Here is a 22,517-nt window from a genome sequence, read left to right on the forward strand (position 1 = left end):
ACAAATTCCTTTTCCACCCATGGACAAAGCGGTTCAAACCCATCGTTGAGACAGATGCGCAGGCGTGGCTGGCTAGGGCCAGTGCAGTAAAAACTCACTAGACAAACCGAGGAGGCTAAAAGGGAGGGAATTTGAGATGCTTTTATTTTTTTTTCTCCTCTTCTTTGTTGGTCTGTAAACGGGATCTGGACTGCGGATCCGCTGGACAAGCCTTTCCTCCTCCTCCTCCTCACCTTCCCAACTCCCCCTCCCCACCCATTACAGCTCTTTCCTAAAATCACCATCCCAGCTCACCTGCCCTCCCCGCCTCTTCTCCCTGGAGTGGGTTTGATTTGCCAGAAGCAGCAGGAGCACCCCAAAGAGAGGAAAGATGCAGCGCTGAGAATCCAGACGCGCCGCACGCGAAGATTTGTGGAAGGGGAAGGGGGAGGAGAGAAGTATAGTTTATTTCAATGTCCTGCGTGTTAAACTCAAAATTTCAACCCAATAACACAACTAAAAATAATACTGGTCCCTGGAACGGACCGAATATTTACACCATTCCTGCTGCTTGCTGCAGCAAGAGGCTGCGCCGTCCTACCGAGAGAGAGCACGCAGGCTCTCCAAAGTAACAAGACAGCGGTACCCAGGGTCTGCAGCGGGAAGAGGGTACAGGGTGTCCACTCCTTGCCTTGCCCTTGACACAAGGAGTTCCAGAGAGTTGAGTCGTCAAACAGCTGGGGGGCGGCCTGCAGGGGAGAGGGGAGTCTGTGTGTCGAAGGCGCATTTCTTTTTAAATCGAGGAGGGGAGACGCACAGAAGTTCTCTTCCGGTCTCCCTGTGTTTCGTGTTAAAATCAGCCTACCGGACGGCATAATCCCGGGGTGCGGAGAAGGAATAAATAAGAGTTACTGGGGAGGCTCCAGCAGCAGATCTCAGCCAGCAGCCCTGAGCCAGGTGCTGGGGGGCTCTTGGCCGGGGATGATGAACGATTACTAGTGATGACCATGGGAAACGGAGACCCAGTCCTGTCCGGGAAAAGGAAACGCACCGACTAAAGCTCCGCAGCAGGGAGCAGCGGGCCAGCCCGGGGCTGGGGTCAGCGCAGGCTAGGCCAGGAGCAAGGCCATTGTTTCTCAGGGAGCAAAAGTCCAGCGGGGCCAGGCGCAGGGAGCCGGGCCGGGCCGGGCGCTGCCTACAAGACCTGGAACCTCCAGGAGGCCTGGTCCTTGTAGTCAAGGCAGTCGGGGGAGTTGAAGTTGAGTTTCCAGGAGGAGGCAGCGCCGGGCTCCTTGTAGTCCAGGCAGTCGGGGGAGTTGAAGGCCAGCCCCGTGCTGCCGTAGCCCTGGTGGTGGTGATGGTGGTGGTGGCCGGAGCCCTGGCCCAGCGGGTGGTGGTGGTGGTGGCCGGCCATGGAGGAGGGCGCCATGGGGCTGAGCTGGTGCGGGTGGTGGTGCGAGTGCATGGGCGCCAGGTAGGAGCTGCACTCCACGCCGCCGAAGTAGGAGGAGGAGGGGGCCGCCGGGTAGCCCTGGTAGCCGCCGCTGCCCTGGCCGTAGGACATGGGGTAGGAGGCGGAGGCAGCGCCGGACACCGAGCGCTGCATGCAGGACGCGCCGCCGGGGGGCAGCGGCTCCGGCACAGACACTGCCGAGGGCGCGGCGCCGGGGGAGATGGAGGCCGGGCTCCAGATGGATGAAGCCGGGGCGCTGATAGAGGCGGCCCCTGCCGCGGGGTTGCCCAGCGCCGCCGCTGCGCTGCCCGAGGAGCTGGAGCTGGAGGAGGAGGACGAGCCGGAGCTGGAGACGGCGGGGGGCGTGAACTGGCCGCTGCTCTCCGAGCCCGAGCTCTCCCGCGCCGGGGACGGCTTCTTCTTGGCCGGCCGGCTCTTGGCCCCGCCGCCGCTCTGCTGCTGCTGCCGGCACTTGGCCCGCCGGTTTTTGAACCAGACCTGCGGGGAGAGCGAGCCGTCAGCAGCCGGCCCCTGGCCCCCATTCCCCCAGCACCGACACCCATCTCCCCCCCATACCCCACTTCCCTCGGCCCCCATAGCCGGCCCTCGACCCCCGCTTTCCCCAGCACCCCATAGCCGGCTCCCACTTCCCCCAGCACCGACACCCATCTCCCCCCCCAAGACCCACTTCCCTCGGCCCCCATAGCCGGCCCTCGACCCCCGCTTTCCCCAGCACCCCATAGCCGGCTCCCACTTCCCCTAGCACCGACACCCATCTTCCTCCCTCCCCCAATACCCCATAGCCAGCCCCCACTTCCCCCGGCCCTCGCTTCTCCTGGCACCGACACCCCTCCCCCTCAATACCCCATAGCCGACCCCGGGCCCCTGGGCTTCCCCGAGCACCGACATCCATCTACCCCATAGCCAGCCCCCGCTTCCCCGAGCACCGACATCCATCCCCCCGAATACCTCATAGCCCCCACTTCCGCCAGCACCTGTAGCCAGCGCCGGCCACTGGCCCCCAGCGCCCGTAGCCATCTGCTGGCCCCCAGCCCATCCTCGAGCACTCCAAACAGCCACTTCCCCTAGCACCCATAGGTATCCCTTAGCCCCCATGCACCCTGAATAGCCAGCAGCACCCATTTCCCCTAGCACCACAGCCTTCCCCCCCAGCTCGGAGCAGCCTGAACAGCCACCATTACCCATAGCCAGCTACTGGCACGCACTTCACTCAGCATCCAGAGCCACTAGCATCCAGCCCCGAGCATCCAATCCATCCACCACCACCCAAGCACCCTAACCAACACCCATAGCCACCCACTGGAACCCCAGACAGCTCCTGGCTTGCATAGCCTCCCACCAGCACCCCAAACAGCCCATAGCCATCCACGGGTACCCAGAACTATCCACCAGTACCTCTGACAGCCATCAGCACCCCCAGACATTCACCAGCAAACATAGCTGTCCACCAGCACTCCAGACAGCACTGGGTGCTCATAGCAATTCACTGGTACCCAGTCCCTCCAGCACCCGCACCCATCCACGGACACAAAATCCCCCCCAGCACCCATCCACGTCCAACCACCAGTAGCCATGACTCCCGGCGCCCACACCCATCCACCAGCTGCCACCAGCACCAACCTCCCCTGAACCCCAACTCCATCCCCCAGGCTCCCACAGTACGCCTCACCCCGCACCCCAGTGATAAGTCTCACACCCAGGACCCATCCCCCTGCTTGCAAGGAGAGATGAGCCATTAACTGCCAGCTCCTCCACTATCCCTGCCAGCCAGCGCCTATGCCCAGCGCCATCCCGCACCCACAAGGGAAAACAAACAAGGGAGTTTCCCCACTACCCGCTGCTCCCCTCCCTTCCCGGCTTCCAAACTAAATCCGGCACAACCCCTGGCTTCTCCACCCACCGCCGGGCCTAGCAGCTAGAGCAGAGCCATCAGTACCTGCTGCCCCCAGGGCACACCCAGCTTCCCCCTAGCCTCCCCAGCAGAGCAGCCTGCCCCCTACCCGCAAAGGAGACTGAAGCCCTCGCCATCCCACCCACCCTGCAAGGAGGAACAAGCCCATCGGCACCCAGCCCACCCTCTCCCCGGCAGCTCACCTTGGCACTAGCCCCTGCCCTCCCCTCCCCTCCAACCTCCAGAGCCGTACCGCTCCCCCTAGCCCACAAGGCAAACCGGCCCCCTCAATGCTCAGCACTCCCGCGGACCCCGCATCCTGCTCCCCCCCCCAGCACCTAGCAGAGAAGGGAGCCCCATCAGCACACAGTGCAGTGCCGTGCCCCCAGCCAGCGCCCCAACCCCCCGAAGCAGGCCCCGGCTCCGCCACCCGTGCCCCCATCCTGCAAAGACGCCCAGAGTAATGAGCTCCCCCCGCAACAACCAAGACGGCACACAGCTTCCCCAGCCTGCGGGGAGCACGGAGCGATCAGCATCCAGCTCCCTCCCCACATCGCAATAGCCCCCAGGAAGAGGGGCACAGCGCCCAATTCTGCCAACTATCCCCCAGCACAGCTGCAAAGGAGGGAAACACGTGCTGGGTCCTGATCAATCCAGCCCCCCAGACCCCTTCAGCTCCGCCCCAGCACAACACCCACCCCCTCAAGGGAGAGGGGCCCACCATCCAGCTCCCACCACCAGAGCTCTCTCTACCCGCTGCAGCGCCGGACACCCCTCATTAGCCCGTAGAGAAATGGGCCCAATGGGATCAGCGCCGAGCAGAGCAGCCCCGCTCCATGGCGAGGAGGACAGCACCGAGCATGGACATAGTGACCAACGCCCGAGGAATTCCAGCGCAAACCCCCCGCCCAGTCCCCGGACTTGGGCCGCAGCAAAGAGTACCCCACTGAACCTACCAGAAAACCCAGCCCCCCGCGAGAGAGGCAGAGCACGGCCCCTCCCGCACCCCCCACATTCCACGCCAGGGCTAGGGGCCCAGGACAGAGCTACACCTCCCTGCTAGGGCGGGGGGCAGCCCGGCCCCACACTGCAGAGACGGGTCTGTCTGTCCGGAAGGCCTGTGGTGGGGTCTGTCAGGTGTGTGTGTGGGGGGAAGCAGTCCCAGTGGCTGAGTTTGCCTCTGTCCCTGCCCTGGTGCTGGGATCCGGACCAAACGCGGCGCCAGGTAGGCCCCACGTGGAGCTCCCGCGGCCAGGTGACAGGCCACCTCCCCCGGGCCGGAGGGGCCATTTCTGCGGGCGCCCCCCGCGCCGCCCAGGTTCAGCTGGCTGCGGGCTCTGCGCCTTGCCCCACACCCACGTGTCCCAGGCCGGGCGCGCGGCTGGCCCCTCACCCGCGCCCCGGAGGTGTGTTTTGAAGCATCCTCCACACCCCATCCCCATTCCCAGAGGGAAGCGCCTACGCCCGAGGCTGCAGCCAGAGCCTGGGAGCGGCCCAGGAAAAGTCACCCGGGCCGGGCTGAGCCGCGGGCCTATGGCGAGATGCGGGGGGAGGGACGGTGCCGCTCCAGGGGATGCCCGGGGTAACTACGCCTGGATCCCCACCACCACGGCTGCCCCCCCCGCCGCAGAGACACAGGGGGCCCGCAGGACACGATCTGGCTTTATTCCCCACATGAGGCTCCGGAAGCCAGGCTGCCCTGGCCCCGGCGTTTCCCCCGGGAGGGGACACCCTGGGCAGGCGGCCAGCTCCCCTCCCCGGTGGGCTTCCTCCTCCGCGACCTGATTTCCCACGGTAACGGGGGGCGCTCAGGGGCGGCTCGAGACATTTCGCCGCCCCAAGCACGGCGGCATGCCGCGGGGGGCGCTCTGCCAGTGGCGGGTCCGCGGCTCCGGTGGACCTTCCGCCGAAGGCTGCCTGCCTGCCGCCCTCCTGGCGCTGACAGAGCGCCCCCCGCGGCATGCCGCCCCAAGCACGACGTGCTGGGGCCTAGAGCCGCCCCTGCCATGGACAGGGCGCTGCGCGGCAGCGGAGCCTGTTCCCCGCCGGCCCAGGCAGGGGCAGCAATCGGCCCCAGGAAAGGTCGTGGGGACCGGCTGGAGAGCAGAGCCGGGGAACCCCTCCCTCAAAAAAGCCAGGAATAAAAATCTCTTCTGTAGGGCTGAATGATCCACTCCAGCTCCCCAAACGCGGCCAGCGCCTTGCCCCAGCCAGTCAGCTGCGCAGAAGGGCCGTCGAGCCCCGTGGCTCGGCTTTGCCGGCAGCCAGCCCAGTGCGGGGCTCCAGCATTCACCTGCTGCGGGCAGGGGAGCGCAGCTGTGCCCGCCACCTCCCCGTCCACCCCGGCGCGCCTGGAGCAGCCTGGGAGCTGAAGCGGGTCTCAGGCCGGGGCCCTCCACCCCAAGCAGGGTAGGGAGGGCAGGCCGCGCTGGGAGCTGTTCGGAGCCGGGTCTGGCCAGTCCCTGGCCGGCCGGGTACTGGATCTAGGCCCTGAGCGTGTCCTCCCCGCCTTTAAGCTGGCCACTGCGGGAGCAGATCGGCACAAGGGGCCCAGGCCGGGGAGCTGCTGGCCCCGCGGCGGTGGAGACGGTACCGGACCTGGACTCTGGACTCGGGCAGGTTGATCTTCAGCGCCACCTCCTCTCGCATGAAGATGTCCGGGTAGCGGGTCTTGGCGAAAAGCGCCTCCAGCACGTCCAGCTGCGAGCGGGTGAAGGTGGTGCGCTCCCGCCGCTGCTTCCGAGGGGTGGCTGCAGAGCCCGGGGGAGACGGAGATAAGCGGGTTAGACACACGGACCCCCACTCGGGTGCCCCCCAGCAGCAGGGGGCTGGGCTGCAGCCCGCCCCCCACTGCAAAGCTCCCGGGACGGGGCGCGGAGCTGGGCCCTGCAAGCCGGTTGCTACAGATCGGGGTGTTCGCAGGCAGGCGGATTCACACCCGAGCAATCAAAGAACAGAAATCGGTGCGTGGGAGGGGAGCCGGGAGGGAAATAACTAGTATTTCATTTCCACCTTCGTTTAATATGAGAGAAACAACTACCCTCCATCTCTCCCTTCCAGCAAAACCTACAGGTTATATAGTTAGACCAAGGCTATTTTTATAGCGTTTCAGCGCTCCCCAGAAGCCAGGCTTCGTGGCATTGGGATGTGGAAGGGCGATTCCGAAGAAAATTTTTTAAAGAGGCGAGAGATAGGGGCGGAACTGCGAGCAAGCAACTGGCTCCAAAAGTTAAGGCCGAAGTGAAACTGACGAGGCAAAATACTGCGGGGAACGCAAAGCTGATTGCAGGGCCGCCGACCCCCAATCCATGCACAGCGGGCCTCCCACGGCCCCGGAGGAGACGTTTCAGGGTTTGTTTGTGTGTTTAAATTACAATCCAGGGAAGAAAAAAATTCGAACGGGGGAGAATCGTAACACCGCACAAGTTAGGAACAGGCCGAGCTGGGACCACAGGGCAGCGCCGCTGTGGAGTTTGGTACAAGTTTCATTACATTATTTTTTTTTTAAATAAAAGTTAACTATTCTAAGTAGTTTCCCACTGTTAAAAAGCACACGAATTAAACAGAAATTTAAACTTTCTAAACTTCTTATCTGATCGTACAAAAGCTATTTCGTTGGGGAAGGAGATTTCTCTATTGAAATCCTGGTGATTCTCGCCGAAGTTAATTTTGAGAGTACAAATTACTTTAAAGAGGATCTAACGAGCAGATTTGCTCTTTTAAATCTTTTTTTCAAAAATGTACCCAGGTATTTTTGAAAAAGGTACAGTCTTGGAGTGGAAGAAATAGCCCATTGCTCTCCATTCGTTACAAGAGCGGAGAACAATGACTTGGTACAAACTTGTCCCAGCAGAGCACTGTGACCTGACTGGTAGAGGGGCATATGGGGTGGAGGTGGACATGACAGAGAGGTTTGATGCTCACCCGGATAGCCCACCGAGGGGTGCAGTAAGTCCATAGCCGGTCCGGTCAGCCCCAGCCCATTCATGCCATAGGGGGGCTGTTTGAGGTAAGACATCATGCTAAAAGCTGGAAAGATTTTCCCCAATGTATATATACACACACACAAAAAAAGTCTGTCTACAATTTCTCGAAGTCACAAAATTGGTTCTTCCAGGCGACGGCAGAAAATCCGGGCGCAGAAGAGACTCTCCGCTCCCTAAAAGAAATAAAAACAAACAAACAAACAAACAAACCACACACACAACAAGACCAACATCAGCAGCTCTTCGGAGCGGAATGGACAAGCCACGTCGCTTCCAGGGTACAACACAAAACAGATGGGATTCGGAGTTTTACAGCCAGACCCGAGCGGCGCAAACCAAGCGCTAAGAAATACAATTAAAAAAAACCCACACAACTGCAAATGATCGAAAGGGTAGGGAGGTTGGAAGTATTTTTTGTGCATTAAATGAAATCGTTTGCGGTGCACAAGGAGAGGCGCAAGCGCACAGCAGCGCAGCCCGAAAAGCCCCCTGCTCGCTGCAAACAGGGCTTTATTTCGTTCAAATAAAAATCGAAAGTTTCACCATTTTCAGTTGTCAGTTATTATTGTTTTAAAGTTTTTGCGCATGTAGGAAAGGGGGGGCAATCAATATGGCCGACCCCTCCCAAACGAAGGGGAATAAGAAAGTGCCGAGCGGAGGGAGGGGAAAGAGAGGGGAGTTTTTTAAGCAGAGCCACATTAACATACAATCGCCGTGGGGCTTGGAGGGGGGCACAATCCGAGTGATGGGGGGGAGATAAAGCAATTATTTAAAAAGATAATTGGATTAGAAATCAAAACGAGATACCAAAAGGGGGACGTGTAATTAATTTAAGAGCGAGCAGAAGGGGACATTTTAATTAGAAATGGCCAGTAGTTAAAAAACAAACCGATTTTTAGTCACTTTGAAATTCATATTCCAGGGGGTTCCTCCCGTAGGGGTGACGGAAACAAGTTTACCGAAAGGCACAACGTGGTGGGGGGGAGTTTTCACAGTCTCTCACTAGGGATTTTATTCTAAATAAATAAAAGAGACGTTGCCAGAGTTTCTTTCCTGCAATGCCTTGCTGGGAGCCATTACAGGGCGCTGAGAAGTGCAAACTCGGACACTTCGCCTCTCGCTTTCCTGCAAATTCAGGGCTTTTGTTTTGTTTTCGGGCTGTTCTCCAGCATTCCCCTGATGCAAACAATTTACGCGGAGATCCTGGGACCTGGAATGCATTTGTTTGTGTCCCGGAGCGCGGACTCCAGGTAAAATCCACTACCTTGATCCCGTCTCCAAACCCAGGAATCTCTCTCCGCTGTCCACAGACCTCCAAGAATCCTCATTACCCCGCGAGAAAAATTAGACTAGACAAACCCAAGAAATAAAATCCTAAATCCAGCAACAGATGGTGGCGGCTCTAATCACGATTAATCACTAGCTAGAAACTTTAATTGCGTTGAGGGCCATGTTGTCTCCAGCTGAGTTTCCTCTATTTACACCAGAATGATTAAAAGGGCGGTGTGTGTGTGTGTTTGTTTTGGCTGGTAAGACTATTTCCAAATTAATTTGCATCCTCCAGGGGTGGTGGAACGATTTGTATCGTGGGGGTGCAGCGAGCCAGCGCACCAAAGTGTAAACTCTGTAGTCGGATGGAAAGCACTTTAAGCAGAAGCGCACAGACATCCCCACCCCCGGACCCCTCGCTCCAGCACCTCTGTCTTCCAGCTCCCAGGCTAACCTGTTGCACTGGACAGCCGGGAGCCCCTCTAGTTCGGTGTGGAAATTAAACACATCCGGTTGAGTTAGCAGCTTGGAATAAGCGAATGGCACACATACGTTTGCAGGAGCTTTCCAAAGAGGTCTATCTTGACTTTTCCGTATATTCTCTTTCCCGACAGGACCGGCTCCTCATTGCAAAGTGTCCTAACCCTCCAGGCCAAGGGAGGTTGAACGAGGCCGACCTAGCCTCCCAGAGACCCCCTAAGCGTAAGCACCCGCGCCTCTACATCCGAGGGAATCAAGCCCACGCCATGTAAACGGAGGCGCCCCAGCACCAGAGAGAGATGGCTCGAAAGCGGATCCGTGGCTTGGAAATGGACCACTGAAGCCAACGCGTTAGTCCAGGCCAGGCCCACCGGGCACGAGAAGCCAGCGCTTTCCTCCGAGCAGATGCCGCCAGAGTGGCTCCTGGAAATGTGCAGGGCTGAGCCCGGAGTGAGTTGGCCCAGGCGCTCATTATGTAAGTTTGTTTGCCAGCCCTGCAGTGTCACCATCCCAGGGAGGGGTGAGGCGAGGCGAGGCGCTGGAGGAGGCTAAGAGCCGGGGGGGCTTCAGCTAAAACAAAACCAAACAGCCCCAAACCCGCTAACTGCGGGGCTTCGCCAGCGCCGCGCGGGACCCTGCCGGGCTACCCTGGGCGGAGGCTCGGCGGGCGGAGCAGCCACTTTGCAGGGGAGTTGCAAAGTCTGGCGGAGAGAAGGGGGCAGCCCTCAGCGCCTCGCCCAGGCTCCCCAACGGGCCGGGCCGGGCTCAGCCGCTGCCCGCAGGGTCCCGGGCAGAACAGAGGGGCCGGGGCGCCGCCACTGCCCCCCACCAGGTCCCGGGCGTGGGGCGCTCGGTGCAGCCCGTCGCGCCAGGGCAGAGCGAGCCGGAGCGGGGCGCCTCCGCCTCACCTGCCCGGCAGCTCCCCGTGCAATGCCCGGCCGGGACCCGGGTTCGCAGCCGGCTCCGCCACTCGGGGCGGGGGCTGCTCCTGGTACTTTTTTGCGCGTCCGGCGCTAACTTCTGGCTGGGCGGGGGGCGGGGGTCGCGGAGCCCGGGACTCCAGGAGGTGCGTTTACCTTGTGGCAGGAGCGGTCTCGCCCGGGCGCGTAGGTGAGTGGAAATGTAGCCTGATGAAGATTGATCACCTTTCCACTGCCCTACCCTTGTATGTGAGCGCGAGGCGAGTGCGTAACCAGCCCCGGCGCCAATCCCCGGCCGCCCCGCGCCTGACTGACAGCCGCCTGGGCAATGGCAGCGCAAGATGCGGGTTACCTCTGCACGCCCCCCCTCCGCCCCCACCAGCTCCCCACTCCACCCCAGCCCGCCGCGCGCACAGGCTCCCCCGGGGCAGGCGGCTGCGGCTGCTGCGCCTTGTGCAGACCCTCGTGCACCGAGCCCCGCTTCGGGTCTGCGCTTGACCCCCGCCCCAGACAAAGCCCGGCCGAGTGCGGGGACAATCCCACGTGAAGCCCGATGAGCTCCGCTGGCGGCGGGCAGAGGCCCGAGGCCGACCGCCCCTCCCCCTTGCACCCTCGCAGGCCCTGCGCCCAGGGCGAACTTTTGCGCATTTAATGGCTGCGTGTGCGCGTCGGATTGTATTTGCGCGTGCAAGTGCCCCCTGAACCCAGACCGACAGCGAGAGACCTCGAACTGAGTGTCTCCAAGGGCGAGATCTCCGTGCCTGGCCACTGAGGATGGGAAGCGATTTCCCTCTAGTTTGGAGGAAGCTCCCCCAATCCTCCCTGAGCTCGGCTTTTTCTCTGCAACCCCCACTCTGTCTCCCAAAGTTTGCACCTCCCGTTTTTCGTCCGCTCTTCCCTGACACATTCGTTACATGTGCACAGAAATGTATATTCACAACGACAGAATGGCCCGGCTTCCCCTGGCCAGGCGCTTAAAACCGGAGCTTTCGTTCCCGTTTCGGTTCGGGTAGGACCTGGGCTCGCAGAAAGGGGGTTACGAATTGGCCTGGCCTGGGATGGTTTTTCTCCCCCTTTCTGAAACATTAAAATTGTCCGTTGCTGAAAATCGGTTAGAGCCTTTACTGGAAACGCGCCGATTGTTTCCACAAAACGAAGGAAGTGGCAGAAATGGCCATTGGTGACCATCAACTTTGTCTTTTCTCTCCAAACTCTAGGCCGCACAATTATCTGTCCATATATAGGTTTAAGTTGCACCAGCTCATAAATATTAACGAAGGGCCCTAATCCCCTCCTAAGAATTACTCCTTTTTTTCTGTAGTTTACCGGGAGAATGTCTAATCACACAAAGGGGAAGCTGAAAAGGGGTAATAATAAAAAAATGCAAAAAAAAAAATCAACTCGTTGCCAGCAAAATAAATTAAACGCGGCCGGGCATCAAAGTAAGTGTTTTTCACAAGACACTTTCCTTTGGCGTCCCAATAAAATACGGTAACAGAATATCATGGATGCGCACTGTTTCCTTAACTGCTTCTCAAAGGGGCCAGGAGATCTGCTTAGGACCTTTAATAAGGCTTTGGTGCGGGTCTTTTGTTGATCTCTCCAAATCAACTCCTTCTAATTGAAGTTGGAGCTGAAAGCGAGCTAATGTTCAAAGGAAGTGACCGCCGCCCCAACGAAATTACATTTTTTCGGGCGATGAGGGGACATCTAATCAAAGGGTGGGGGGAGGCGGACGAAAGAAAAGGAGGTTTACAAGATCTTTCTCTACTCCACAAAAGTCAGCGACACGGGCACTTCTCCGCGGAACAAAGGCGCCGCAGCCCATTCATAAAAAAAAAGTAAAGGGTTGACCGGGGACACCCCTCCCCCGGTCCCTACCTTTGCCATTGTCCGCCCAGGGGCGAGCTGGGCTCAGGCACCTGAGCCTTTGTCCCAGAGCGGCGGACAATGAGTTTGGGGCCAGTTTTGAACAAGGCAGGGCTGATCTCCAACGCGCTTGTCCTGGCACAAGGAGCCTCGCCAGACTCCAGTCAAGCCCCTTGCCAGAAATACAATATTATTAGCTATATCCCTCCCCCCCCAATAATCAGCTCCTGGGTATTCGCCCAGAGGGTTTCGTCATGCACAGGGGCAGATGGAGGCGAAGCATTTGGGTGCTGGGCTCCATAGGAATGTCTGCCTGGCCCTCGCCAGCTCCCCGCGCCCCTGCTCAGCGCCGCAGGATGGGATCCAGGCTCGGGAAGGGCGAAGGTATCAAGTAGCACTGGCCCCCTTTCCGCGCGCGAGTGTAATCAGAGTGTTTGTCTAATCCCAAATTGCAGGCGAATTTTCTTAACGCGCAGCCCATAAAAGCCCTGGATTAGGGGGAGGTAGGGGGCACAAGGCAGAGCGCGAGCAGGAGAAAAGTTTGGCGCGACGCGCCGGGGACCGGGGGCTGCAGCCTGGAGCGCACGTTGCAATGCAGGAGAAGAAGGAGCAGCAGCCGCGGCGGAGGCGGAGGGGGGCAGCCAGGTTGCCTTGTCCTGCGAGGAGCCACCCCCGGGCACCGCGCTGGAAGGGGCTGGCCGTGCCCCGAAAGGGCCCCGCTCGGCACGGGGCGCCGGCGGAAGGCTCCTGGATTCTGCTCCAGGGCCCCCAGCCCGGACTCCCTTTGCTTGTGCTCAGGGGGTAGCGCTCGCTTGTGCGCACAGGTAAGTTGCAGCAGGGCTCTGCCTCCCCGCGGCCCCTCTCGGGGCAAAGTGCGCGGCTGGCTGGGGCACGGGAAGGGGGCATTTCTTTGGAGGAGGGGCTTCGGTTCCCAGGTGCTGGGGCAGGTCAGTGAGCTGGAGGCTGCAGCCGGGTCTCACTGATGCTCCGCACAGGTCAGGCTGGAGCGGTTTTGCAGGGCGAGGCACTGGCTGGGACAGGTTTCTTTCCGAGCGGTTCCTACGGAATCTGCTGTCAGAAATACGAAGTACCCCTCAAACTATAGGGGTTAAGACAATTCGTTGAATTTAGCGTCACCGTTTTAAGACTCCCACAGTTCCAGCCTGGCTGGTGGGAACTGCATCTGGCTTTTCAGGAGGGGCTTCCTGATGGGCCGCTCTGCAGCGCAGGCCCTGCAGAGATGCTCTTAAAAAACCCCAAAAGAAATACTTCGGGAGAGAAGCCCAACATCCACTTCTCCCTTCCAGCGACTAACGAACACAGCCCGGCTTCTAGTTTAACCGAAAACAAGCCCGACTGAGAATATCCCCCCCCACCTTTCTGGGGAAAGCAAGTCCCAACTCCCGAACCAGCAATTGCTCTTCGCTGCCAACACCTTCTCCAGCAGCCTGCATTGTATTGTGTTGGGTCTGTCCTCGGTGTCCAAGCGTGTCACCCCCCACCCCAGGCTTCATGCCGACCTCTGGGAAGTCCCAGCACCCCCCCCCCCAAACAACTCACACCCCACCCGGGGGGGCTGAATAATCCATCCCTGGAGCTGCCTGGCTAGAAGTAGCCAGAGCCCTGCATTGCAGAGAACCTGCCCAGGGAAGCCAAAGTGAGAAGCGCTCAGCAAATGAATGGGAAAGTTTTAAAAGGCCAAAGAGGACGTCAGCTGTCAAAACTTATTTTTCCCTCTTTAATCACAGCGGCGAGGACATGGCTGGTGTCATTAGAACAGGCTCCTGCTCCCAACCCCACAGCCACAGGGGCGGCGAGGGTAAACAGATGTTCGCTGCAAATTAACAAATTCTAATCTGACTCTTAGGACCCGATAAACCGCATTAACCCACATTAAAACAAAAAAGGCCCACTCCTCCCTGCCCAAGTGAGAGCGGCTTGGAAAAGCGGCCGGCGGCAGGAGGGAAACAACCCCCCGAAAGGGGAGGTGGTGAGGGGAATGCAGTCAAAGGGCGAGGGGGAGAGGGATCCTGGCCCGGCCCGAATTTCAGCCCCTAATCGAAGGAGATAAGAGATTTAATTCATTTAGCACATGAACCAGCTCGGCAAGCGATTCCCATTCTGGGCAGATCCAACGGCACAAGCCCAGAGCCTGCGTATTTACCCTGGCGCTTGTTATAATTTTCACCGGATTATTCACGATGTGGATTTTGTAACATATCGTGGATTCTCCCTGCACTGGTCAGGAAAACGCATCCGCGCCGCAGCCGCAGGAGCAGCTCCTGAGTCCTGGCCCCACTTGGCTGGATTTTGCAGCGATTGGATGGGGCAATTTGCAAATGGGGTCTCTGGCGACTCTTAAGGAACAGGACTATTGCAGGGCCAGCTCCCACCAAGTGCAAAGCGGAGCCACTGGGTCCCTTCCTAGAAACTTCTCAGTAACTTTTCCCCAGGCCGTGGCAGGCTGCAGCATTCTTGTGTGCGCGATGGGGCTGTTCTTTTCCAACTGACGCATGATTTACATTTTCTTGTAAAACGTCTCTGACACTCTGAAGCATAAACCTGCTGCATTATTATTTTCAGGTCTTCTGACTTGTGGAACAGACTTCCTTTCGTTAGGGGTCCCCTTGCAGAAGAGGGTTTGCTTGTTGCTAGAATGAGCTGAGCAGGCGAATACAGGAATACGCCATGCCACGTAAAAAGTTGAACTTTTGGTCTGGCTTGGTTCTATCACAAATACATATATTTTTAAAACTGCAGCTCCCTGAGAGTTAACAAAGGGCTTTGATCTGGCCCACTGAGCTGTAAAAGCCAAGCCACTGCAAAGGAATCGTTAGGTGAAGAAAATGAAGCAATGTTCCTAGTTATGAAAAGCTTTGACAAAGTAGCAGTGACCAGAGGGTCCATTTGCAAAATCTCAGTGTGAACAGGAACAGCCTCGGAAAGAGAGATTGGAACCTACTTGGACAAACAATGCTTATACCTGGGAAAGTTTAAAAATAAATATCACTTCCATTGCTTTTAAATTTCCCACCAAAATTCTATTTTTTTGTGTCTGAAGGTGTATCTGTTGTATCTAGACTGTTCAGTTTCAGGTAGGAAGCTGTTGCGTTTGCAGATCATTTTTGACAAATTCATTTTAAAAATTAACTAACCTTTCCCCATCTCCCCCGTTCCCCCAAACAATCAGAGGTAATAAACTTTTCACACTGGGAAGAGAGAACAGCAGCAGTTAACGGTAAGAAAGATTCGGCTTTTATTGGAAATTTATATATGACTCAGTCTTGTAATAAATAAACAGTTGTCACAAAAATGAGCGCGATGTAAGCGGAGGGAACATGAATTGGGAGGGGGTTTGCACACAATGGCACAACAGACTTTAATAGGTACAGAATAAATATGAACAGCGTTCTGGAGCCAATGCAGAGGTTCAACAAAATGGAGAAGGGAACAAAACTAGATGTAATAAATAATTACAAAAAATGGCATAGCCTTTAATGACAAAATGTTTCTGTAAACTGATGCACTTCAATTAGCCCCATCTCACGTCACATCTTCAGAACACAAGGCTCTTTTTCAAACCATATGTTAAAGAACTAGTCTCTGAGCAAATCAGACAGTCTTAATTTATATTATACATACAATAAAATGTAAAACGCTGCAGAAATAAACACTGGTAAATATAGCACATTTTAATAACTGGATTGAATCACATGTAACTATAAAATTTAGATAGCTTATTAAGTATTACATATGGCAGGACTAGATGAAACCATTCAGAATGATTTTTGTTTTCTATTTTTCCCTCTATAATTCTATTACAACAAAAACATATTTATTTCAGAATTCATTCTTCCTCCAGCTAAAGAAATCCAGACAGATTTTTTTCTCTTAAATATTTCTGATATCACCACCACAACAATGTTTTTGTGCAAATGTATTTAACAGAATTTCAACATGACAACTAAGCTCACAAATAAATCATAGTACAAAGCTAGTTTGGGACAATATTGCTTGAGTGGAAAAAAATAAGAAATCCAGAAAATAATGCAGTATAGAGCTGGCCTAACAAAAGGGCAAACGTTTTAATTTTGTTTGAAATATTGAATGGTAATATTTTTTTTTCAGTCTTGGGGTCAGTATTTTAAAAATATAAGAAAGGTCTGGACTACAAAATGCAACTGCATCTGCTCCAGGAAGGCCAGTCACTGAAGGACACATTTCTCTTCCTTCTTGGCCATCTTGCCTTTGTTTTGTTCAAGAGTTCTTTCCAAATGTTCATCTTCTTCTTCGGCCCTGAAAAACAAACCCCAGATACAATTATTCTCCATTTTCTATCTAAGGTAATGCAGTTTCTCTTTACACCACCCAGCCTCTCTGCAGGCTAATTGCAAAAGGGATTTTGATACTGAGCACCACTCTAGAGTCAGATGTGATAGCACCATTCAGTTTGAGGATCGGGCTCTAGTGATGGTCTGATTTTCTTTAAAATGGATCATCATTACCAACCCCTCGAGTTCATGTTTCATTTCTGATCATCAGAGAACATACTGCCTTTGTTATGAACTTTCCTCAAACTTTTACTGTCCAGACAATAGACACAAAGCAAATCCATTCACAGAAAAGTCAGAATGTCTCTAGAGGGTTTAAAAAAAGAACACGTCATACTTACTGTTTTTCTTGGGCGTCCAAATCTCTGACCAGGGCATCACGTTTATTAACGAGAATTACAAGTTCATCCAGCAAAAGCTGCTCTCGCCTTTTCTGGGCTTCATTCTTTTGCCAATCTGAAAATAAAATACAAATACATGAAACAACAATAAGACACCCCCCGCCCCAAATGGGTGGTTTAAAATCTTTTTGGTCTTAACTTCTGTATGATTCAAATAATGGGTGTCAGATCTTTGGCCTTCGCAATAAAAAAAAAAAAAAAAGATTATTCCTTTCTGTGACCTGAAAGGGGTGTGGAACTTTAAGCAGGGATAACATTTCACATTTGTGTGAATTTGTGTATATCAAAAATATCAAGTTATTGAAGATCTGCATTTGACTTCATGCATTATTTTGTAAATCATTGCCATAAATGTGTACATGTCTACATAAACAACTAAAGTCTATACTAGATTATTGATATTATTCCAAGATGCCTAATTTCTAAATCTCTCACAGAACTTTTAACCGAGGCCTGGACAGACTGGAATCAGTTTATAAATAGCAATTTAAAAAAAACAGAAAGAAATGGAATCATATGTATTTTTTTTTTCATTTATTGTTTGGTTTTATCTTATTCTAGAGATCTTTCTAGCTCTGTCCTTGTTTTCTGTAAATACATTGGATGGGGGGGAGGGGCACATTTGTTTCTGAAACTAGCAAAATTCACAGAACCAAAAAATATTGTAAGAACTTTTCCTAATCTAGAATTTAACTCCATCTCCGTACAAATAGCTTATTCTTTGCTAATTTCTTGCTTGGTATATCTTAGCAGTTGGAAGTATCTCACACTGGGCACCATATGCTTCACAATAACTTTAAAAGTAGGTGTCAGTTAATTAGCATTTTTCTCTGAAGTAAAAATACATTTGGTAGACAATATTACACAGCAGCCCTCTCCATAGCAATGTAACCAGTCTGAATGTTTGCATGACGGCTAAATCCAAGGCTCTTTGCTAAATGACAATTACAGATCTGATTTTGAAATTATTTTGTTGTACAAGATTGGATAATGTCTAATCACGCTCCCACTGCACTCATCTTGTGCATGCTTACAGCCAGAGGAGTCCAAAGGAACATTTTTGACCCCATATGCTTCCCTTGCATGTTCTCTATCCCTCTTAACAGAACCGTATCTGCATTTCATAAAAAGGCAAATTTAAGATTGGAACATGCCTGAAGTCCAAGCCAACTGCTCTCTAGCCAGACTGTAAGGGCTTGTAGCTGTCAATCAAACCACCAGTCTACCCCGCCTCCCTCATTAGGAAAGTAAACAATGAAAAGAAGGAGAAGTAGATGATGAGGGAGATAGCAGAACAAATGAGGACCAGGAGGGAAACAGGACACCAGCTTAAAAATGTCCATAACCACGGACTCAAGCAGTGTCCTCCCCTCTGTGCACTTTCCAAAAAACAGAGAAAAGAGAGTGTGCAATCCTTTTGGATTTCTCTCTTCTCTCTCTATTGCCCTGGGCAATCATGTTAAAACTCACATGGCTGGTGCTTATTCAGATAAACCTAACAATGCACACCAATGGTTACCATGTGAATCTTCACAAACCACACAAGAATGTGCTGGTTCAAATCCCCCTGACCCTCCTCCAAAGCAAAATTTATTCAAGACAGCAAACTGCTCAGAAGCTTTATGAAAGCAAGTGGTGCTAGAGGGAATTCAGTCTTGTATTTACAAATTAAAAATTAGATGCATCATCATGCAATAAAGGTTAGAACAGCAGCAAAAAGCCAGGAATGTGTAACCACTTTTATCATTCTCTGTGGACATGTATCCATAAAACCAACATAGGTGTATGTGCATATACTGACATGCACACACAGAAAATACAAACAGATACGTGTATATATACATTTGACATAAGCAAATGTACACAATAGTGTTTCATAAATGGGCAAGAACTTGATATAGTGACACTATGTCCCCTTCCAACACATTTACATGGCAGGAGGCCTGTAGACAGTTCTCATTGTTTATTTTTAAATGGGCTGTTTCTTATCACTCATACTTATGGAAGCTAATTTTCCAAGTGGTAACCAAATCAATTTGTCTTGTAATTTATTGTCCTCGCCTTCAGCCCAGCCCAAACATGGTGCCCCAAAATGCTGCCTTTTAGTTGCTAATGTAGAACATACTCTTTTGATTTTCATTAATATTTGCCCTTTCCTAGTCTGGCATGTTTCAGGATGGGCTGCTTCAGTTCAACTTGTTAAAAAATCCTGCCTTCTACAGCTTGAACTCAGAACAGGCTCTTTGTGACATCACATGGTATTCCATGTCAAAATTAAGTGCCAGCTTAAGTGATTTCAACTCACTGAAACAAACCAGATTCACAAATATATGTCATACCACGTCAGTAATCCGACTAGAAACAAGGAAAAAAAGACATCGTTCAGAATTTCCTGCCTGTTCACATGCCGTCCAAACCTTGTCCAACTTCTAACCTAACTTCTCTGTGCTTCTGACTACAATCTTGCTGATCTCAAGGTTTCTCTAATATTTTGACACCTGAAGAGCCAAATAAATTAAGGAAGGATCTGAAAAGCACCAGTTCTACGTGGGTATGAGCTATCTAATATTTTGCGGTTTTGTCTTAGTTGGCAGTTTCAGTTTTTTAAAACATTCTTATTTTTCTGAATGTTAGAAGCAATTTACTGTAACATCTTACGTGTGCAGACAGAAGCCAAAATATTTTAGAATTACATTAGAACTGGAGGTTTGGTATGAACTACTTTTTCCTCTGTAACATTCCTACCTATTGATATTGATATAGTAGACACAGCTCACAGCAGTGTGTGGTAAACAATGTCTTATGGGACACACCTAGAATGACACTGATTTTTGTTGTCGTTACAGTAGATATTAGTGCTGTTTGTGAAGATGCCATGCAAAGATTCATTAGCACAAGTACACAATTGCTTTGTTGAGTTAGCTTAATTAACTTGTATACATTTCTTAAGAAAGGAGAAAAACTGAATTTCCCTCTTAGAAGTGGAGACAAATAAAAAGCAGTTTGTTAGGACGGGAGGCGTTTTTTGACAGAGTGTTGGGTCAATATTTATTTTATATAATATTAAACTAGGAGCTTGTTTTATACAGAAAAATATCTGACCAAACATACCCCCCCCAGCTTTCAGAGAGAACACAGACGTCAATATATTTAAAAAGCAATGGCATGCAAGTTTGGCTTCTACCTGCTGTACATTTTAAGACAGGATTATCTATAACACCTGTTATATATAGTTACCAGCACTGACTACAGCTTTGGGAAACTACAATATAGACTGTGATTAATGTGAAGATTCCAGAATAATACTGTTATAAAAGCTACACTCTGGATAAAAATAGGATTAAGCTCTGATGCTGTATATGAGCTGAAAGTGTTGAAAGCCAAAGACCCCATGCAGTCTCTTGCAACGTGCAGTTTCAAATTACGTAGTTTGTTAAATTCAGAATGAAATCCAAATGTTTTCAATTATTCATCTACATGGACTTTATATTGTCTTCGTTTTAGTTGCTTAAATTGATAATTACTTTGAGAAAAGAGCAGACTATTCCAATAGAAACACAGTAATAGAAATGGTCTGAAGTTCTTCTAGTAAAACCTTCAACCTTGCCACTATAATAAATAAGCCTCGCACTTTGATGAAAATTAACACTAGTTTTGTAAAGAGCACATTGGGGGATTGCAGTCAAGTCTTATCTTTAGTTCCAGTCAACTAGCAATCCTGAAAGAGTTTGCATCATCATCAGAGCAGGCCATTTGATAGGATTCTCCCGCTGAACCTAATCAATCTATGGAATACTGTGGCTGTGCTGTGTAACAAAGCTAAAATAGATTTACAAATGGGGTTTTAGGGGATAAGCTCCTCCACAGGATTACATATTGATTTTAAATATAAAAAGCTTATCATATAAACCATAACTACAAAAATAGTGAACCTATGCATAAATCCTTTTAGAAGAGCACCCACTTCAAACTATAAGCCAAGAATAAATCAAGATGTACAAAATCCTAAAGATGATCCATTTCTTGGGCAGAAAATGAACACACTACCCCAAGGTGTACAAAAACGAATGTATCTTTTCTAAGGAGGCATTAAATCTGGGGGGAAAAAGGGAAGGTAACTGAAGTGTGTTTAAGTCTAAGGTATCCTGCTACTCAGCTATGGATGCAGAAAAATCCAAGCTCTGAAATGCGTACCTTGTTTAATGCGACAAACACATGCAGTGTGTTCTCAATTGCCCATGCTAAAACAAACCAAGGAAGGGATATTTCCTTCAGCATATTATGATCCTGTAGAACTATTTTAGGTCCTTCTTGGGATGAGCATTTTCAGCAGCAAATTCACTTGTAATGATATGAATAGCTTGTTGCTATTAGCAGCCAGTACTTTACTCTCCCTTTCTTATCTCTGCTGCTAAATGGGGGGCAAAAAGTATTTCTCTTTTTACCACTGTTGGCCATTCATGTGTTCTGTGTGAAGTGCTTTTAACACTCCAAAAGGCTATTCAACTGCATATGCATCCATTTTAACAGTTGGCTAAGAGGACACTGTCTCCACATCACTGAACACTGTAACGGTCAGCACCTCTAAACTACAGTACTGCCCCCACACTGCTCAGACTAGCAGGGCAGGCCGATCACCAATAAACTGCCTTTATCTACAATCAGCAGGCTGCTACCTTTTGCAAGTCTCTTTTTTTCCCTGTCATCAACTAGCTAAGTAAATTGTTTGATAGATTTTTAAACAGCAGAGTCACGGGTGGAAGAGTTAGAGCAATTCACCGAAACAGTAATTATCACCTCTCAAAGACTTGTTTTTTGAAGTACCAGTATAAATCAGAACATTGCTACTAACAATCACTTTAAATAAACAAACACACAAACAGAAACCACCCTGCTATTTTTTTCATGTCCATATGTTTTGGAGTGGGAATATTTGTACACATATGTTAGATTTGTCCTTTCACATCTTTTACATGGCACCAACTGTTCATTAGCCTCGTTGATACATACTGCCTTCCACTCCTCATTTAGCCTATTTAACTTTCTAATCTCTTCTACAGTCAACTTTACCACACGTTTTGTGTTATTTAAAATCTCTTAATTAATATTTGAAATCAAGCATAAATCAGACACGAAAAGCTTGAAAGCACTGACATATACACCCAGAGTCAATTTTTCAAAACTATATTTCAGCATCTTGTAACATACTTCTAGCCTCAATCATCATTTTATCTGGATAGCTCCTTCTTTAAAAAGTCCCTAAGAGAACAATAACATTAATACAATTCAAAATTTTAAAACACAGCAAGAGTAGTATGAACGAACAGATTGTTTTTCTTGGAAAAATCCTGTATATAGTATCATTATTACCATAACAAGTAGATCTGATCTTTCTGATGTCTGGCATCTTTTGCTATTTTTAATTTTATTTTATCAAGCCATATGTGTGATTTGTCGTATTCTGTAAGGCATTCAAAGATCTTAGGTTTGAAGTCCCCACAATAAAAATAATTAAGGGACGTTACTGTATAAGTTATGCCCAATACTTATTTTTTTTGTTAAAAAGGATTTTAATCTGTTTTAATTAATTATTACTTCAGTGTAAAACTCAGGTTTTATTCAAGAATATGGGGAACTCAATCTTACCCAAGAATATAGTAACAGACCAATAGATATGAAAAAGCTACCTGATAATCCATGTCTTTCTCCTACAAACTTATGCTTCCAGTGAAGTCTCCAAACTAATTAGAATTGATTTATTATGGATCAGGTACCTTATCAGGTGAAGAAAGAAATTACCATGGACAGTCAAAGGGCTAAGAGGTCAATATAGAATAGCAAAATCAATTTGCATTGATTAGACAAAAGGTCCATTTTACAGAGCCCAAAGGATTAACTTTTAAGCAAACATCTTTGA

At 51.2% G+C, this 22,517-nt stretch overlaps 2 protein-coding genes across 13 annotated transcripts in view; both read right to left on the reverse strand.

The window, feature by feature from the left end:
• Nucleotides 1–290: 290 nt before the first annotated feature.
• OTX1 (orthodenticle homeobox 1) lies at nt 291–10,231 on the reverse strand. Its single transcript, XM_032763287.2, has 4 exons — nt 10,156–10,231; nt 7,269–7,503; nt 5,943–6,094; nt 291–1,930 (listed from the first exon to the last, which is right to left on the reverse strand). The coding sequence occupies exons 2-4, from the start codon at nt 7,363–7,365 to the stop codon at nt 1,175–1,177; spliced, it is 1,005 nt and encodes a 334-aa protein (XP_032619178.1). The 5' UTR covers nt 7,366–7,503; nt 10,156–10,231; the 3' UTR covers nt 291–1,174.
• Nucleotides 10,232–15,100: 4,869 nt separating this feature from the next.
• The window catches only part of EHBP1 (EH domain binding protein 1), a 337,395-nt gene continuing 329,978 nt past the window's right edge, over nt 15,101–22,517 (reverse strand). For all 12 annotated transcript variants that reach the window (XM_032763268.2, XM_032763265.2, XM_032763264.2 and 9 more), the window contains 2 exons: nt 16,541–16,655; nt 15,101–16,164 (listed from right to left, as the gene is read on the reverse strand). In XM_032763268.2, the coding sequence (XP_032619159.1) occupies nt 16,074–16,164; nt 16,541–16,655 (206 nt within the window). In that variant the 3' untranslated portion in view covers nt 15,101–16,073. The remainder of the gene's footprint in view (nt 16,165–16,540; nt 16,656–22,517) is intronic.

This window comes from Chelonoidis abingdonii, chromosome 3 (assembly GCF_003597395.2).
Source record: "Chelonoidis abingdonii isolate Lonesome George chromosome 3, CheloAbing_2.0, whole genome shotgun sequence".
NCBI classification, from domain to species: domain Eukaryota; kingdom Metazoa; phylum Chordata; order Testudines; family Testudinidae; genus Chelonoidis; species Chelonoidis abingdonii.

Excerpts from the sequence above, each read along its gene's own strand:
- OTX1 (XM_032763287.2), bottom strand. The coding sequence starts at position 7,365 with ATGATGTCTTACCTCAAACAGCCCCCCTATGGCATGAATGGGCTGGGG. Across the intron at positions 6,095-7,268 it reads CCCCTCGGTGGGCTATCCGG|CCACCCCTCGGAAGCAGCGG; the intron begins GTGAGCATCAAA and ends CGGGCTCTGCAG. Across the intron at positions 1,931-5,942 it reads TGCCCGAGTCCAGAGTCCAG|GTCTGGTTCAAAAACCGGCG; the intron begins GTCCGGTACCGT and ends CTCTCCCCGCAG.